A 19443-nucleotide genomic window follows, 5' to 3' on the forward strand; every position below is an offset into this window, starting at 1 on the left:
CAGCTGGGAAAAGGAGGCAGGGGTGCCAGTCAGGCTGGGCAGGGTCTGGGATGCAGGGTGGGGTTATGATCCAGGGGGGCTTGAAAGCTGGAGATGGGGAGGGCTCTGCTCGGGGAGTGAAGCGAGGGCTGGACAAAGCCTCAGACTGGCCCCCAGGAGACAGTGACAAGCCCCTCCACCTGAGGGTGGCGCTGCTGTTGCTGTTCAGTTGCTGAGTCGTGTCCCACTCTGCAACCTCATGGCCTGAAGGACATCAGGCTCCTCTGCCCTTCACTATCTCCCGGAGTTGGCTCAGATTCATGTTCATTGAGTTGGTGATGCCATCCAACCATCTCATCCTCTGCTGCCCTCTTCTCCCTTTGCCTTCAATCTTGCTCAGCATCAGGGTCTTTTCCAATGAGTCGGCCCTTTGCATCCGGTCAAAGCATCGGAGCTGTACCACCTACTAAGCGCTAAACCGCCCGCCACCTGTGGGTACTGTGCTGGTGCCTCCCATGTGCTTTCAGCCCATCCTGCCCCCGATGCGTCCTGCAGGGCAAAGCAAGGACTGGTTCTGGAACACTGATCCCCATGTTACAGCCGGCCCTCGAATGGGACCAGCCTGCACTCCTGAGACCCGGGTAGCTGCACAGAGACAAAGGGGAAGCCCCGCCCTACAGCCTCAGGTCACTCTAGGGGCAGCGGCCAGGCAAAGCTCCGACTGGGGAAGGAGACAGAGACCCACTGGTTAAAGGGCTGGCATCTCAGGGGTTGAGAGCTAGGCCGGCCTCCCAGCCTCCTCCCAACTTCCTCGAGGCTCCTCTGCTCTTGGTGACTTGGCAGCCACCACGTCCCGCTAATTCATCACCCAAGCACCTTTGCATCTGCCACCCTTCTGCGTTCACTGCCCGGCCCCAGCCCGCCTCCATCATGTCCTGCCTGGAGCTACACAGCCTCAGCTTTGATCACAGAATGAGGAGAACACTAGAAGCAGCATATACATGCCTGGTGGCCCCTTTGGACTCCTCTCTGGCACCTCCATCTCTCCCTTTGCCCCCTACCCCCACCTACAGTCCAGCCACAGCTGACCTGAGCACCCGGCGACCCCTTGCTGTGCAGCTTCCACATCCTCCCCCAGCACACCCCACCCTCCCCACCCTGGACCACGACCCAGCTGCAAGGTCTCTTCTCAGTACCAGGTCTCCTCCATCAGGACCATATCTCACGGCGGGAGCAAGGCCAGCCGGTGGGTTGCCATGGCAACCCCCTTCCACGGTACTTAGCAAATCCCAAGATCACTGCCTTTTTTACCTGGGTGCGTTCCCCAAGAGGTGAGGAGGTCCACAGGACCAGGGACTGTGCCCAGCACACAGTGAGTCCTCAAGAAAAGTTTGCTGAGAGATGGAAGAAGATGCTTCTTATGCCACTGCTAGAGCCAAGCCCAGTGGGCTCAGGAGGCTCCCAGACAAGGCGAGAAAGAGGCCACATATTTGTGAGCTTTGGGAACACAAGCCATGGATGACGAGTGAGTCAAAACAGACTGGGCTTGCCAGCAGGACCTTTATAACACTACTTCCTGGACTTTCTCACGTCCCAGTTGGTCGTGAAAATCCCCCATCTCCACACGGGAACCCAGTGAACGCTCACATATGTCTGCATGTACACACGTGTGCCCACACACGTGTCACTGCCCCTGTCCCTTAGAGACTGCCCAGGATTCATTGGCCAACAGGAAGCAGAGCTGGCCCGCCGGCCCTCGCTGTAACTGCCCTCGATGTCCGGCGCACGCTTTGCCCCCAGCCCGTGCTCGAGGAGGCGTCTGTCAGCTGCTGGGGGCCCCACCTGAACCCCTCAGGCCTGCACCAGGAGGGCCCTGATCAGAAGCAGCTAACCCAGCTCGGAAAACAATCCAAGTCTTCCTTCTATCAGACGCCTTGACACTGTAGCGGGAGCTCGTTCACGCATATGATTTATTAACTAATTTAGCATGTAAGAAAAGCATCTGCATCTCGCTTTTATCATCTTGCCAGCAGACAGGCTGAAGACGAGATGTGGCCTGTAGACGTGCTTAATGGGGCCTTAAGCACTCCTGCGCTTGTCCAGAGTTCACACGAGGCTCTGGTTTCAGAACTTGTCTGAGTGGGCCGGCCTAACACAAACAAACACGAGGGTAAACCTCTCATCAGCCATAAATACCACGGGGATCAGAAAAGCGGCTGTAAAACCGTGTGCCGGAGCCCTCCCAGAGCACCCTAGTCGTCAGGACCGTCTCGGAACTGGGGATAAAAAGGTGCCTCGGTTATTTACAACTATTGGCTGGGTCTCATCATTTTTTATTATTGTACACGATTTTAAGATTTTTCACTCAAAGGAATGTGAACACGTGAGGGTGATATCTGTTTTGGGGCAAAACCTCACCCTTGGAGGAGAGTAGATAAAACTGTCTCACCTACCAAAGGTATGTTTCCTCCCCTGTCCCTGCAACTCGATTTAGAAATCGGATCCATGCAGGTTTGTGCAAGTTAAAATGAGGTCAGGCTGGGTGGAGGTGGACCCTGATCTGATGACCGGGGTCCTTGTGAGAGGAGGGAATTTGGACACAGACACAAGGGGGGTGGAGGCAGGGAACAGAATGATGCAGCTGTAAACCAAGAAATGCCAGAAGTTGCCAGAAGCTCCCAGGGCCGGAAGAGAGGAAGAGCACGGGTCCTCTCTGCGCTTCCGGGAGAAATCACTCCAGGGGACACCAGGAGTTTGGACTCCTGGCCTCGAGACTGAGAGAGAATCAATTTCTGTTCCTTGAGCCACCTGGCCTCGGGCCATTTCTTACAGCAGCCCTAGGAAATGAATACAAGGGACAAGGCAGCCTCCCTCTGACATTTGAGATGGTGACATTCCAGGCCATTGGGGCCCTCGGTATGGCACGGCTGGAGGGCAGCTGGCCCAGGGGACAAGGATGAATGGTCTCATGCCTAACAAGTTCCCAAATGTTCATGAGTCTCCATTTTTTCTTAGACAAAGTGATGGGAGCTGACTGAGAAGGAAGCCTGTTAGACTCCATTTTTTGTGTATACACATTTTGAGCTCTAATGGGACACTTCCATATTTGTTGAGAACACATTCGTTTATCTAACCATCTTCATCAAACAGCATCTTCAAAACTGTTGAGGCCAAGTGGCCCTCACATCTCAGGCACCATGGGTATCCTGGCAGCCCTCCCCAGGACAAGCCTGGACCCTGAAGGCCCTGGGCGGGGGGACCCCCAGCTGTGGCTGACACTTAGTCCCTCTTGCCAACTTGATACATCTACACCAGAACCCAGATTGCTCTCTGTTGAGCCGGAAACTAAGGAGCCTCCAGAGAACACACCCACATAGCCAATATCTGCCAATCAGCTTCAAATGCCGATGTGAGACATTTCCAGGCAGGGAAAGTCTTTGCACATATATTTTGCTGATTTCCTTTCCTTAGCATCCTGGGAAGGGTCATGAGGGCCGAGCAGCAGGTGTCCCGCCAGATCCTTCACCACAGGAAGGATGAGTTCAAGTTTGCCCTTGCTGAGGTCTTGGATGACTCCCCCAGAAGAGCTCTGGATTGGGGTGGGGGTGGGTGGAGGGGGACTCAGCCTGCCTGTGTTTAACAGTAATCCTATTCCAACGCCTGCTGTCCCCCAGCCGCTCTGTAAGATCCTGGTAATATTTGCTAAGCTGCATTTTATTGACTACAGTTATTTCCCCAGAGGACTTTTATTCAGAATCAGACCAATGATTTCACCTCCTGGGGCCCAGAACATTTTGCTAGGAAGATCTTGTTCCTCTATCCAAAGAAATAAAACAGAGGTTTCCCCAGGCCTCCAGATTTTAAGATTTGGGTTGGCGGGCCATCAGAATATGCTCCCATGTCTCCATTCTTGCCCTTGTCTCTTCTTATTATTCTTTCTGGTTTAATGGTCTGTTTATAAGCTCCACGAACAAAAGGACGGAGGCCAGCCCTGCTCACCAAACTCTCCCCGGCTCCCTGCGTGGGGTCTGGCCCAGAGAAGGTTCATGATAATGCCTTCTCCGGGGAATTCAGGGGTACCACCCTCACAGGGTCCTCGTGACACCGCCTCCCACGGCTCCCAAAGCTGTTCAGCCGGACACTGATCTCGCAGCAGGAAAGGGGTTTTGAGATGACGAATGTTGATGCAGACAAACCGGAGTCAGCCCTCTCACCCTGAGACTGGTTTTGCAATCTATCAAGGGCAAAGTGGAGCTCTTGGAGTATCTGTTATGGAGCCAAGAATTTGAACCAGCTACTCTGGCTGCCACAACACTTCTTTCCCAGCTGAAATGGGGAATGTGTATCCCCAGCTATTTCTGCTGAATTCAGGGTCTGCGGATCACCTCTCAAGACAGGCAGGTTCCCAGGGAGGGCTGTGTGACCCTGAGGTTTGGGCACTTGGGTGAACACCAGTCCTGCATGTGTCAGGGGCAGTGTTGGGACCATCGGTTCGGACGAGGGGCCCAGCCCTGGGGTCCCACGTCTCACCGGCCCTCCCGAGCCAGCTGCAGCTTACCGCTGAGAGGGTGGGGGATGGTGACCTGCTTCTTGTGGGCGCGGACAGGAAGGAGACTCTGCTTCGGAGCCAGGCTCTCCTTCCGCTGGGCTTTTCTCTGCTGGACCATGTGCTCCAGCTTCTTCAGACGTTCTTGCGAGCGAGAGATGAACTGAGGCTTGCGGACTTCCAGGGCCTCCTACAGGAGCCAAGAAAACATTTTACTAAGGTTTGCCTGCTTATGTATTCATGTATTTATCTTTTATTTCTTGGTCACACTGCGAGGTAGGCAGAATCTTTGTTCCCCGACCAAAATTCGAACTCATGCCCCCTGTATATGAACCACAGAGTGCTAACCACTGGGGAGCTCCCAAAACTTTTTCAGAGAAGTGACTCAGAAAGGCAATGCATCCATCTGATTTGGTCAAGAGGCTGATCAAAGGTACAGTGCAAGAGCACGCCCTAATTTTCTTCCAACCCCTTTTGGACAGATGGCCAGACTGTTGATGACGCAGGTCTCAGCACTAAGGGCCCCGCTGTAGCATGACTGAGTTACCAGCACCAAAGGTACACCTATGCCCATTTCTCCTTCCACCTGGCAATTCATTCATCTCCAACAGATGAAAATCTGAACACCCCGAAATGCCATATTCCAAGGTGATATTGGTGGGAAAGGAATGCAAGCCTTAGGAGTCACCTGCTTCTGCCAGGGGCTGGATGCCTTCTGGAAGCTCAGAACGAGATCATTCTCCCAGCATGACTCGTGTATCTTTTCAGGAGAAGCTGTAATCCTAGCGAACGGAACCAGCTTCCTCCCACCACGCCCCCCAGGAAGTCAGGGCTGGCGGGAGAGCTTTTTCTTTGCAAAATGGTTCTGCAGACTCTGTAGAGGTGGTCAGAATCCCCGTGCTTTCTCTTCAGCCTCATCTCTCTCTGCATCCCCGACTCCATGCGTGAATAAAGCTCCCCACACGGGTTTACTGAAGAATAACCACCACTGATACGTCCTGCTCTGCGCTAGACACTGACCTCAATTCCTCTGTGTGCATGTGTCCTCAAAGAATCCCTGCGTGATTCTGGAAGGCAGATGCATTTCTCCCAGGAGCCACGAGCTCCTGGATGGCACAGGCTGCATCTCCTCCACTTTGTACCCTGCACAGCCAGCGCCCCGGCTCTGCACATGCCAGGGGCTCAGCACAGGCCCCCCCAGCGCTGCGGCCGCAGCAGAAATACCCTCAGCTCCATTCCTCTCCCAGACCTCAGGGCGCTCGGTTTCCAGGCAGGGGGTGGCATGGGCTCCATCTGCATTGTGGATGTGCCCCTAGATGTTGTGCCAGGAAAGGAGTCTCCTGGTCGCTTGGCCTCCAAGGTGCCAGCCCAGGTCCCGGGGCCTGGGGAGACAGCCCCTGGAATCGCCTGTGGGGCCCCGTGGGGCTGCTGCCCCAGCTGTCTGCCCCAAGGCTGGAGGCCCGGGCGGCTTCAGGGCCACCGGTGTCTCTCCCGATGGATCCACCCAGGGGGATGTGGTGGAGACCACGACCCATCTGCAGGGCGGTTTACAATACCCGTATCTCCCAGGAGGCATGGCTAGCCTTCTCCGGGTTGTTTGTCCTTCTAATCTTTATATCCATGTATTTTTTGCACTTTAAAAAAATGTGTTCACGTTACTTCTACAATTGGGGAAAGACACAAAATGAAAGCTTCCATATCCTCGAACTCAAGACCCCGTGACCTTGGGACTACCTTCCTCTTTCAAAGGCTTAACATGCTTATCTGAAGACGGGGTTGTAGGGAAGGACTCTCGCTTCACCGGGGTGACCCTCTCCTTGTCTGAGCCCCAGAAAGTTCTCGACACATGCTGACTCTCCTTACTCCAATCATGGTCGCCATTGATGGCATGAGATCCCCAACCTAGCCTGGGTAGATAGCACCATCTCCTTCCTTACACGGTGGGAGAGAGGCCCAGGGAGGTTAGGGGACCTGCCCAGAGTCACACAGCTGCCAGGAAGTGGAGTCAGATGGAGTCAGATCTCCAGCAGCAGAAGTGAGGCCGTGTGCCCATGGGCTCCCTGGGAAGCCTCCCCTCGGTGGGAATCGAGCCAGAATGTACCTTGCCTTACCTGCAAGGTCAGGGAACTTTCGGGCCCTTGCTGGCTCTCGGAACAGTCTTCTGGCAGGACGTGGGTCTCTGGGTCCTCGGGGGGCGCTGGCTCTGGGGGTGCTGGCTTGGACTTGGGGTTGGCAGGGTGCTCACTCTCCTGGCATTCCTTTATTTTAACAACCAAGTCACAGCACGTGTAATCCCCTGGGAGAGAAGATTTAGAATTCCATTTAGAGGGCACCAGGCGCTTTTCTCCTGGCTTTTCAACACCATTAGACACAGAAGACAATTTGGAAAATGGAAATGCCAGTGGGTTATTAATGGGCCTCGTTAAGCCGACGAGATCACGCCCCATCACAGACCCCCGGGTGCCCTGGTCTCAGGGGTGCATGTCTGTGGACAGCCAGACTCGAGAGTGGCTATGCCACGCAGGTATTCCCATGGCAAAAATGCTTTTGCAGCCAAGGCAAAGAAATGTCCTCTATTTTGCACTTCATATTAAGTGTGTCCTGTGCAATTAATACAGTTGGGTTGTTTGGGGACCGTGAATTAATTTATCTTATGTTTGCTACACTAATGATGTAAGACAGAGGAATGGTGTTCAATTATTTATCCCGCCCCTTAATCTACTGGCGACCAGCACTGGCTTGACATTCATAATTGGGACTTTGTGTCTCAGCACTAGGTTTAGCCCCATCCTGGGGCCATTCGGACACCCTTTGGTGGAAAAGATCAGAGCTTGAGCCGATGTCACAGCACTTGGGGCAGAGTCATCTTTGGAGTGCTGAGAGGGGGGATTCGCATGGATTCACTGACCACTTACTGACCAACTGCTCCGCGGGGACCCCAGTGTCTGTCCCAGGCCACTCTTCCCATCTGAACTCCCCTCTCCCCGATCACACGTCCCCCCAGCCGCAGCCTCACCAGTCCCCTATGGTCTGAAACCCAGACACGTTCTCCTTTCTCCTCACCCACCCGCCCTCCCATCTCCACGAAACCCCTTTGATCCCACCACCCAGCAACTCCTACCTTCAGGCTGAGCCCAGAGTTTTCAGGAAGCTGGGCCCCCCTCCCCAGGCATACCCTGTCCTGCCTCCTCTGTGTGCCCGCCGTGGAACATGCTGCACACATCAGCAGCGTCAGTGGGCCCATCACAGGATGCTCCAACCCCACAAGCCTGGGACCTTCTGGAGGACTGGACCACATCATATTCACCCTGAGCCTTGCCAGACTGCCAGCCCGGGTGCGCTGGAGCTGCTGGTTCTGCTGGGTGGGGAGAGGTGGTCATTTCAAGGCTCATGTGACCACAGGATGCAACTCCACGGTCCCATGGGTCCCTTCACTGACCCCCCAGTATAACCTCCACCATCACACCCAGATCCTCCCTGGTCTGGACCAGCCGTCCTATATTCTCCCAAGGTCCACTAACGCCCCTGCTACCGGCAAGTTGTACAAGCACACCGGACGCCTCACAGCTCGTTCACGATGGATGTTGCCCATCAGGTACCAATTTCAATTCTTTGCCAACAACATACTACTTAGAAGTTCACTACTCATTCTTGTTCTTCTAAGCATTTGCTCCTGTTCTTTCTAGATCTTTCCCTATTGCTCCCCATTCCTGCTTCAGGACTGATTCCTAGCTGAGATATTTGTCCCTAGCCCTCCAGCCAGAGTTAATTCCACTTTCTACCACACTGCTTCCATACCGAGTGAACCTTTATTCTAGCTCACCCCATACTCAGGGAAGCCAGAGGTCCTCCCACCTCTCCCACCGCCAGATCCAAAGACCCCAAGAGCAGTGCCAACATGCCCATCTTCTCAGTGCTCACAGCACAGCTCCATCCATGACCTTCCTAGTCTCCGCTTGGGCAGCCCGGCCTCCACAGTGACGTGCTCTATACTAGGTCTGGCTAGTATCAGCACCATCTCCCCGTCCCCTACTTGGACCTCTCCCATCCATCCTCCACATAGTCCAGGAGACACCTGCCTTCAGAGGACATCTAGTTAGGTCTCCTCCAAGGACTTGGCCCAGCATCCCGTCCAGACTCCTAGTGGGTTTATAAGGACCCTTCAGGCTGACCCGTTAGGGTCCTTGGGTTCCTGTGGGCCTCCTCCCCACCTCTGCACTGTGGTCCCTGGGACCCCACATCAGCCCTGCTCTTTCCATCCACTCTGCTTTCTTGGGTGTCTTTCCCTCCACCCTTGGGGTCTGATTTTTCTTCCTCAAAAGCACTTCCTTGAGGAAGATGTCTCTGTCCAGCCCCAGCGTGTGTCACCTGGGGCAACCTCAGCTTCCTGACAGTCACCCCAGGCATGGTTATGACCACAGTGACTCTGGCACAGGACTGCAAGCACCTGGGGGGCAGGAAGCCTTGAGCACTGTGCCTGACACACAGTAGGCATTTAATAAGTGCTTCTCTGATGGCATATAGTGGGCATTCAATACATGCTTCCTTCATTTATTAGTGAATAACAAGCTAGAGATTCACTTGTGTTCCCAGAAAAATTACTTTCATCAATTACCACAAATACTTTAACTTTTCCAATCCAAAGCTTTAGAATCTATTAGTTTTCTTTCTGTCCTTAGCTATAGCTCTTTGGGGACATATTTATAGAGTGATTGGAAATCTAAATTTTCCTCTGATATAACTGGGCACCAGATATCTTTTTTACTATTTTATTCCTAAATGTTTTTTAATATATCAATAGTTTCTGCAATATTAGTTGAGGTCAGCCTCTTGGCCTTTAGAGAAAGGATGGTCTAGTTTGAATTCAGCCTCTAGAGAGGCTGAGATGGGGGCCTATCTCAAAGGCACTGTGAGGTCAAGGCCCTCACGCCTCTTGAGTGCCTGGTACACGCGGTACAAGCACCCCTTGGCCATTAGCCCAGCTGGTCAGCTCCCAAGGACCATGGGCAGCCTGGTGGGTCCGCTGCCTTTGGGGCAGCCACACCAGCATCTCAAAGTTTCCCTGACTCAGCCCAAGAGCTGCACATGGAAGCAGCCTTCTTCCCAACCCCAGGCGACGCTGGCCTTGTTGTGCAGCAGGGCTGGGAATTCCTGACCTTGGCAACACTGCCTTCTCCCTGCCTGTGAGGCAGACTTGCCCACCATTTAGACCTGCTGGGCTTGCTTCCCTCGTGGCGCACACGGATGGATAAAGGCAGCATCACAAGGGAAGCTGGGGGGAACCAGGGCCCAACAAGGCCCTGCACTGTATTCCCCGTGGAGATCAAGGGAGAACCGTCTCATCCCTGCCTCCCTCGCTCCTTACCTTCTGGGGCCTCTCTTTCTATTTGAACACCGTGTTCTTCCTGCGGAGATGCGCACAGATCTTGGAAGGGGCAAAGGAACCCTGGTAAAGAGACCTTGGGTTTTGGGAGGCGCTCCTGCTGACTCTCTGCGGGTTCAGAGAGGTCACTAGACTGAGAGCTGTTGCTTGGAGAGCTAGAACCATCTGGAAGGGGGTCTCTAACCAGCTTCCATTCCACTGGGGGAGCAGATACAATCTCACGTGCTCCTTCTTGTTGCTTCTCGCTGCTTCCAGAAAATACGTTTGGTTCTACTAAAAATAAAATGAGAGTTGTGCTCAAAACATCTGATGAGCCCACATCTGAAGTACTGACTTCTGCACTCCAGGCTCCCCCAGAGACAAGCAGATGGACTGCAGCGCTGCCTGGGGTGAGCGGGGCGGGGGGAGGTAGGGGTCACGGATACGGGACTCACTGATGCCCAAACCATATGCTCCCCCAGCAACGACAGCACCCGTGGTCACCAGCCCTGGCCAGACGTGCGGGGTTCACTCCGGAGCCTTCCACATACACTGCTATCACCTATAAAGCTCTCAAGCGACCACGCTCCCTGGTTTACTTAGGAGCCCGGAAACCCTTCTGGACGGCAAATAATTGAGCAGGTAGTTTAGCACACTGACTCTGGGGCCAGATACCTGGGTTCAGTTCCCACATCATCTATAAAATTGAGGTTGACACTATAACAAGGTAAGAATATTAGATATCATGTGTCTAATTTTATCATGTTCATTTTTATTAATAAATTCACCTACTTAAATAATAAGCACTATATTTATATAACCATAATTGATGTAGTAAATAACATATATATTATTTATATAAATACTGAATGTTAAAATCTAGGCAATACTATAATAAAATAATGATCCACATAAGGTGTTTTGTGCAGTAGCTGATACTACTAAGCATGTAACAAATGTTTGTTATCATTATTATTCCATAAACAGTGATGCTACGTGTGTCCTGTGGCAAGTGTGGAGGCAGGAGGTAACTCATCAGGCGCTTGTGCTCATGTCTAATGCAGCAGTGGGTCTAAAACATGTACAGTGCTTTGCTCGTTGCCACAATGTCATATCAAAGGTCTGCAAGCCACCTTATATTTATCAGTAGGGGCCTGTTAAGTATGTTACAGCACTTCGTACTTTGCAGCGGTGAAAAAGAATGAGGCGCATACTCCTGTGTAGTCATGGAATCGTCTATAAATGCATTACCAAGTGAGCAAAGAGTGGACAGTGTGTCAGACCAGCCTCCTGAGTCCATGCTTATTTGCTCAGAATATCTCTGGAAGGACCCAGAAGACCCTGGGGACTAGGAGAGGGCAACACAGGACTGAGAACTGCGGGTGGGAGAGAGACTTTCTCTTTTCCTCTTTGCTGATTTTGTACTCTTTTTGTTTTCTTTCTTCTTCTTCTTTTAGAATACTCTATACTTTTTTTTTTTTTTTAATTTGGCCGCACCACATAGTATGTGGAATCCTAGTTCCCTGACCCAGGACTGAACCTGCTCCCCTGCAGCGGAAGCACAGTCTTAATCACTGGACGTCCAGGGAAGTCTCTACTCTATAAATGTAAAGTTATTCACTTTAAATACGGCAGTGACTCCTCACCAGGTGTCATCTCTTCCCAGTGCTGAGGCCCCAAAGTGGAGACAGGCATGGCTGCCAGTGGGCTGCATGCAGACCTCTGGCATCCAGGGGCAGATGAAAAGGTCCTGGGAACCACTGGCATAGTCAAGATTCTTGGAAACTCGGGCCGTATTTTCTGAGATGTTTTATACACAAAAAGGAAATGAGTCCATGACTACCAGGCGCTGATTAGAACAGTGATATCTCTTAAAATGCCAGTTGTCTGCAATCCACTCCAGCCCCGTCTTCTCTGAGTCTGGGCACCGTGGCCAGTGAGGACAGGTGGATGGTGGTGAGGCTGGCGGGGCAGGGGCAGACAGAACCCAGGGGTCCCCCCAGTGGGCCTCTTGGCTGTGGGACCAAGGCAGGAGAGCCATGAGGGGGTGGAGCCAGTACGCCTGCTTCCACGAACAAGGGAAGAGCCCCTGGGTCCTCCTGCCTGAAACATGAGTGCCCCACAAACGGTGGTCATTGCTGACCTTGTCATCTGAAGAAGGATATGCAGCCATGAAATTAACAGATGCTCGCTCCTTGGAAGGAAAGCTATGGCAAACCTAGATAATGTATTAAAAAGCAGAGATATTACCTTGTCAACAAAGGTCTGTATAGTCAAAGCTATGGTTTTTCCAGTAGTCATGTGAGAGATGGACCATAAAGAAGGCTGAGCGCCAAAGAATTGATGCTTTTGAATTGAGATGCTGCAGAAGACTCTTGAGAGTCTTTTGGACTGCAAGGAGATCAAACCAGTGAATCCTAAAGGAAATCAACCCTAAATATTCATCGGAAGGACTGATGCTGAAGCTGAAGCTCCAATAATTTGGCCACCTTTTCATTGGAAAAGACCCTGATGCTGGGAAAGATTGATGGTAAAAGGAGAAGGGGGCAGCAGAAGATGAGATGGTTAGACAGCATCACCGACTCAATGGACATGAATTTGAGCAAACTCTGGGAGATGGTGGAGGAGCCTGGCATGCTGTAGTCCATGGGGTCACAAAGAGTCGGACACGACTTAGTGTCCGAACAACAAAAGTGGTTCCTATGGCAAAGCTGGGCTTTGCTAATTTATACAGAGAAATCTTTACAACTGAGTATTTCAAAAGCTGTCAGTTCTGTTTAAGTATAAAATATCATGGACGTCCCTGGTGGCTCAGATGGTAAGTAGAAAAGTCCTAAGGTATTTCTTCCTTTCTCTGTGGCTTCCTTTTATCAGTTCTTTTAAAAGATCAAAAATCAAATTATCAGTGATATGGTCCCAGGCTGCTAGTTCCATCCTGATATCAGATTCTTCAAATTAATGGATTATTTACAGACTAATTGAGGTCTAACTATCTATCCCACACCTACTTACTTACCTACCTATTAATTAATTTTCTAACTTTTTTATCTGATTTAATGTAAATTCTCATGTGATTATGTGCAAGTCAGATGTTCCAACTGTGACTTGAAAGAGTTAAAACAAATTCCTTGAAGTAGAACACAGTTGGTGAACTGGGAAAAAGAAAAATGTGTAGTCAAAGAAAAACTTTCCTGACAACATATTGATCAGGCCTTTTTGTGGATTCTGAGAAGCACAACCATCAGCCGTGAAATGATCCCCCAGGGGAGCCCACGCCAGGAAACAAGGTCTTAGTCTTCTCATACACCACTCTGCATGCAGACTGGACTTAAGAGTTCTCTGTTCATGGCTCAAATTTAAAACTACATCACCCTCATGAAGACCTGTCACCTCCAAAGGCTCTGCCCTTCGTAGGAGAAGCTGAATCAAACAGCGGCTACTGCCAGACATTTCTGTTCCTTGGACTGGAACTCAAAGTGCGCTTCCTGAGCCCGAGGCCTGAAGGGGCTGGGCCCTGCAGGTTTCCTTTCAACAGTAACAGCCCCCTCCATTCCCTTCCCTAAAACACATTACCCTCAACTACCCAGAGAGCTCACCTACCCAGAGCCGGGCTGGGCTCTAGGGGGTAAACAGAAACCAACCAAAAAACCTGCCTAACGGCCATGAATTCCTTCTATTATATTCGACTGGGGAAGCTTTGCAGGAACTGACACAAAAATCCCCTGGTCAATATAAAAACCATGCCTAGCATTTTGGCTACAAATTAATTCTGTTATTTTAACACTTTGCAGGTTATTACAGTCAATAGTGACACCTGCCACACCTGTGAAGTCTTCTCTAGTAATGTGAGCTTTGTTTTCACTTTCTGTATCAGAATCAATCACTAAGGTTTCTTTAAGTCTTTTTCTTAGGTCAAAAAGTATATTTTCAATATGGAAAATCTGAATAGCAAGCACAAAGCCAGCTGTTTTAAGGTAAATATGTTATTGCATCTATTAGGAAAAAGCTTTCAGGAGAAGGGAGTTCAGCAGACTTGCTGGGCCATCACTTCCCTGAGAGTTGATGGGATGTGATTTGGGGGAAGAAGAGCCTCTGCAAACAAGGGGCGGGCCACAGTCGGGGTGCCAGGCAGGGCCGGCAGACAGCAGGACGCTCAGGGGAGCTGGTTGTGCCAGGTTTTGTTCCTGACTCACTATGTCCACCTGTAGACCTCAGGGCTGGATGCCAGCAGGGCACCTCTCTGTGCTGCAACAAGGGTTCTGAGCTGCCCCAGCTTTAGGGCAGGAGGGCAGTGGGGAGGACAGTGGGGACCTTGCCAACACAGTATCAAGAAGATACTTGAATCTGGGCCAGGCAAGGGTACCACTGGGGCACGCAATCCTTAGTACAAGAAGCGGAAAAGCTGCCTGAGCCTCGATGCTTGGCCTCCACCGGCCGGAAAGTGCCATAGTGAACCAATTTGATAGAAGATATTTCACTTCTTTCCAAGTATTAAGGTGATATCATAATCTTTCGTGTTATCAGATGAGCCCCTGTTGAGCCATAGCTCCCTGGTTGGCACACAATTCTAATAACTAACTGCGGCCCTTTGGCTCACAGTAGGAAATGAGCCAGGGGAGGGTGGTTGCTAAGGGGTGGCAGGGCGCAGTGAGGTTGGGGCGGGGGAAGACCAGCACGGCCGCCAGACTCCATCAGTGGAATCGCAAGGGACGAGCGAGAAAACCATAACATCACACACAGGCTCAGAGAGCATCGCTGTTGGAACCTTGACAGCCCAAGGCCGGGAAACGCATCTAGAGGACGCATTTTAGAATAATCTATTTCCAGACAGATGAATTCTGGTGTCAAAGCTGAAGCAGTTCTCTAGAAACACCTTCTGTAAGGCTTGCGTCTCGGTTCCGTGTACTTTCCTGCCTCTCAAAACCAGACCGAAGCCAGCCAATCAACCAAAGAGGCGTTTCTAAGCAAAACAGGCTTCCTTGAAGCCGCGGGCTTATTTTCTTCCACATGTTACTGTTTCGGGAGGTGGTATTTTCTCCCCTCAAACTTTAGACCATCATACAACAGACTCTCTTAGAAATACAGTAACAAGCTTATGTTGATATTTCTGGGTCATCAAAATAAATACCAGCTTCTAAACTCACCTACAGGGGGGTCTTAGGCTCTCCTAAAAATCTGATGCTATCTGCCACTACCCTGAGTCGCCCCAGACTGCCCTCCACCCATTACTGCCTTTTTAAAGCTCATGTGTCCACATTTTATCCTTAGCTGACCTGTCTGACCTTCCTGCCTCACCTGTGGGCCGACCTGCAGCAAACTCCATCCCTGAGTATCACAGGAAATCAAAGAAGTGAGCTGGGTAGGACTGTGCAGCCATCAAATGGAAGGCTACGCTGGATGGTTCCAGGGGGTGAATCGCAGACCCTTCTCACTTCGGGCAGGATTTTGCTGTCCCTCACCCCAGATGGGGTGACAATGAGGATGGAGAGGTAAGAGGAAGAACCAAACAGATAATTTCCTAATTTGATTCTTCCTTCTGTATATTTCGTCTGGGATTTGTCTTTAAAGTCACACCTCATCCACTTTGTTATCCAGAATATTGTGCTTAATTCTTCTCTTTGTCAGTTTTCAAAATAAGGAATTGTACCCTGGGCAATGAAAGGTCATTGTACCTTTCATTCAAAATAAGGAACCTGTCTGTCAGTGCAGGAGATGTACGAGATGCAGGTTTGATCTCTGGGTTGGGAAGATCCTCTGGAGAATGAAATGGCAACCCGCTCCAGTATTCTTGCCTGGAGAACTCCACGGACAGAGGAAGCCAGTGGGCTACAGTCCATGGGGTTGCATGGAGTCGGACACGACTGAAGCCACTTAGCACAGCACATTCTAGCACAGGGACACAGGAGGCTGCCGCTCAGGGGAAGGCCAGGCATCCTCAGCTCAAACCATGCCAATTTGTGGATGCAGAGATCGCTGAAGAGGAAGAGGCAGCAACCCTGGGTGCTCAGAACAGACCCAATTTCTCCAGCAGGTATGGTTGGCTTGATATTTCCCCCATACAAGAAGACAGAAATCCTCAAACCATCTGCAATTACAGTACACAGAAGATGAAATAAAAGAGCTTGTTCATGACCCACAGAGAAACAAGCAACAGAGCCAGCAAAGAAAAAGCTTTTACGATGGACAAAGCTGGTGGGTATGTTCTCTGTTTTCTAACCGACCAAGGCTTCACCTTCCGGCAGCAGTTGAAAAGCTGATTTCCTCATGTGGAAAGGGGTGTCCATGTGGCACCCTGTCTCCTGCCCGATCCAGATTTCTGTTTAAAATCAGCCGGTAACTGGTAATTATTTCAGCACATTTCTGTTAAATTTCTACGCAGAGATGCTGCAACCCAGGTGGGGAGTCAGAGAGAGGGGAAAGGGAGTGGGGTGGGGGGAAGGAACAAATGGAATAAACAGCTCCTGGCGGAGAGGAGAGGAGAGGAGAGGGTCAGGAGGGGAAGCTGTGCTCGGACCTGCAAGTCCCAAAGCCCAGCCACACGGCAGGAGCAGAGCTGGAGCTGGTGCCTCCAGGAAGAGGAAAGAGAAGAAATCAGGGGAACAGACAGCAACCTGAAGGTCAGACGGCAAGGATGGAGGGGTGTCCAAAGGCAGCTGGGCCAGCGGAAATGCCCGAGCGGGTCCTTTCTTTGTCAGGAAACAAGGCTTCCTGTCCATGCCAGCCCTTCCTAGACAGTAAACAGGTTTCTCCTACTGTACGCATAAACATTTCTCTCTAAAGGAGGAGACAAACTGGGGAGGGGTGATGACCAAGAAATAAAGCCGACTTGGGAAAAGTAATGGCAGCAGCTACAGCCCTCTGAAGGGAGCCTTCCCTTTTTGGGACCCAGAGCAGATCAGGGGAGGGTGCTGAGCAATGTTAAGATGTCAATATGGTGTTAAGACAAAAATAGTCAAGTCCTGGGAGTGGAAGAACTCTGGATTCAGAGGGAAAGGGGGAAGAGGCACTATGGTTATTTTTATTGTTCTGGGGTCAAGTTTCAAGAAACCATGTGGGCTACAGCCTCGGTGAAAAACAGTATGGCAGTTTCTTAAAAAACTAAAAATAGAGTTACCATATGATCCTGCAGTCCCACTCCTGGGCATATATCCAGACAAAGCTACACTTCAAAAAGATACATCCACTTCCTATATCCATAGCAGCTCTATGTACAACAGCCAAGATATAGAAGCGACCTCAGTGTCCATTGACAGATAAATGGGTCACACACACACACACACACACACACACACAATGGCATACTACTCAATCATTAAAAAAAGAATAATACCATTTGCAGCGACGTGGATGGACCTATAGATTATCATAGTAAGTAAATCAGACAAAGACAAATAACATATGATACTGCTTACATGTGGAGTCTAAAAATAAGATACAAATGAGCTTCCTTACATAACAGAAAGCAACCTACTGACAATGAAAATAAATGTATGGTTACCAAAGGGGAAAGGGGGAGAGGTATAAATTAGGAGTTTGAGATTAACCAATATATACTACTATATATAAAATACATAACTAAAAAGGACCTATTACAGCACAGGGAACGCTACTCAATATTTTGTGAAAACCTACAAGGGAAAAGAATCTGAAAAAGAATTATATATGCATTTCAACCACTGTGCCATACACCCGAAACTAACACAACGTTATAAATTAATTATACTTCAATTTAAAAAAGATGGCATGTCAATGTATGGCAAAATCAATACAGAATTGTAAAGTAAAATAAAAAATAAATTAATTAATTAAAAAATAAAAAATAAAAAAAATAAAAATAAAAATAAAAAAAGATGGCATGTGTGGAGTCTGCACGCAGCACTCATATAAAGGGTCATGCATGCATTTACTGCAGAGAGCAATGTAGATTATTCTGTCCCAAAGACAGTGTCTAGAATGGTCACTGGGTCACTGGACAGAGCTGTTTTTCCAATTATGTCATAATCCTCGAGTCTTAAAACTATTGAACAAAAATCTGAACACATACACATATTTGGAAGTCAAAAATATATACATACACACATATGCACACGTGAATACACACACACACACCTGCCAGTTTTCTAATAAAAGGATTACCTGGACTCTCTTGCAGGTGATAAGAGGGACATTCCACTCAATGATTAGATCACACCTTTCTACCTGACACTGAGGAAGAAGTCCCAGACAATCAACAGTCCCGTGGTTCTTTATCCCAAAGCATGAACTATATTCTCAAAGCACAGAAAAAGAGCATTTTAAGCTTTTATCAAAACTTGTGGTTAAAGTTTCCAGAGGCGACTATTTGAGGGGATGCTTTTTTTTTTCAGTAAGGGATATTTTCTTTAAAAAATTTTTCTAAATTATAAAAGCCATAATCATTGTCAAATTTGAAACACTGAAAAGAATAGTCTTTTGGAGTCTGTGAGAGAAGGCAAGGGTGGGATGATTTGAGAGGGTAGCGTTGAAACGTGTATATTATCATATGTGAAGCGGATCGCTGGTCCAGGTTCGATGCATGAGACAGGGTGCTCGGGGCTGGTGCACTGGGATGACCCTGAGGGATGGGATGGGAAGGGAGGTGGAAGGGGGGTTCAGGATGGGGAACACGTGTGCGCCCAAGGCTGATTCATGTCGATGTCTGGCAAAAACCACAATATTGTAAAGTAATTAGCCTCCTATTAAATTAATTTTTTAAAAAAAGAAAAAGTAGAAGTCATTGACAATCTGTCACTCACAGAAACCTTCACAGTGGTTTTCTCAGGGAGGTGAAGCACATTTCTAGTGAAATAACACACGACTGTTTCCCTGCCATCTCCATTTTGGACACAGCTTATAACTAGACAGGATCACCGTCTGCCACACCAGTCGTACGTAAAAGCAGGGGCTCACTACCACCGCCGTTTGGGAGGAAGTATTGCCATTGATGGCCACCTTTCCATTTTGCTTGATAATTCTGGCAGCTTTCACCTCTCCTCCTCTCCTTGCTTTGCTTGGGAGCTCTGAGCATTACCAAGCAAGTAACACTAGACACTAGAAACTGATCTAAAACTCAGACTGAACTTCGAGGTGTCAATGGAAGCAGGAGAGAGGAATCTTGGTTAAGGCTCCTGCAGAGAAAAGTGCCCGCTCAGAGCCAGCTGTCCTCCCAGAGTGTGTGTGTGTGCGGCACGTGTGGCACGTGTGGCGTGTGTGTGTGTGTGTGGTGACGGGGAGGAGCTTCCAGGTCAGACTTTTACCCCACTACCTGTTTTTTCAAAGAAATTGCTTGACCTCCTTATCTTCAACAACTATCCACAGACTACCTACTATGTACCAGGTACTGATGTAGATAGAGCACCTAGGAGGCGGCAGTGAAAACAGCAAAATTCCTGGCCTCATGTCAAGGACATCTCACTCCAGCCCCTCCTACAACCAAGGGCCATCACGTCCACTCCACCTCCCTCCGAACCAATGACATCACCTCCACTCCTACAACCAATGACATCACCTCCACTCCTACAACCAATGACATCACCTC

At 49.8% G+C, this 19443-nt stretch overlaps 1 protein-coding gene across 2 annotated transcripts in view; it reads right to left on the reverse strand.

The window, feature by feature from the left end:
* CUNH10orf90 (chromosome unknown C10orf90 homolog) overlaps nucleotides 1–19443 on the reverse strand; it is a 245640-nt gene that overhangs the window by 17234 nt on the left and 208963 nt on the right. Inside the window, exons 5-7 of one of the 2 annotated variants that reach the window (XM_040254435.1) lie at nucleotides 9891–10181; nucleotides 6637–6821; nucleotides 4538–4715 (exon numbers count right to left, since the gene is read on the reverse strand). In XM_040254435.1, coding sequence (XP_040110369.1) covers nucleotides 4538–4715; nucleotides 6637–6821; nucleotides 9891–10181 — 654 coding nt within the window. The remainder of the gene's footprint in view (nucleotides 1–4537; nucleotides 4716–6636; nucleotides 6822–9890; nucleotides 10182–19443) is intronic. The other variant, XM_040254436.1, reaches the window with a different exon arrangement.

This window comes from Oryx dammah, unplaced genomic scaffold (genome assembly GCF_014754425.2).
Source record: "Oryx dammah isolate SB20612 unplaced genomic scaffold, SCBI_Odam_1.1 HiC_scaffold_14, whole genome shotgun sequence".
Lineage (NCBI taxonomy): Eukaryota > Metazoa > Chordata > Mammalia > Artiodactyla > Bovidae > Oryx > Oryx dammah.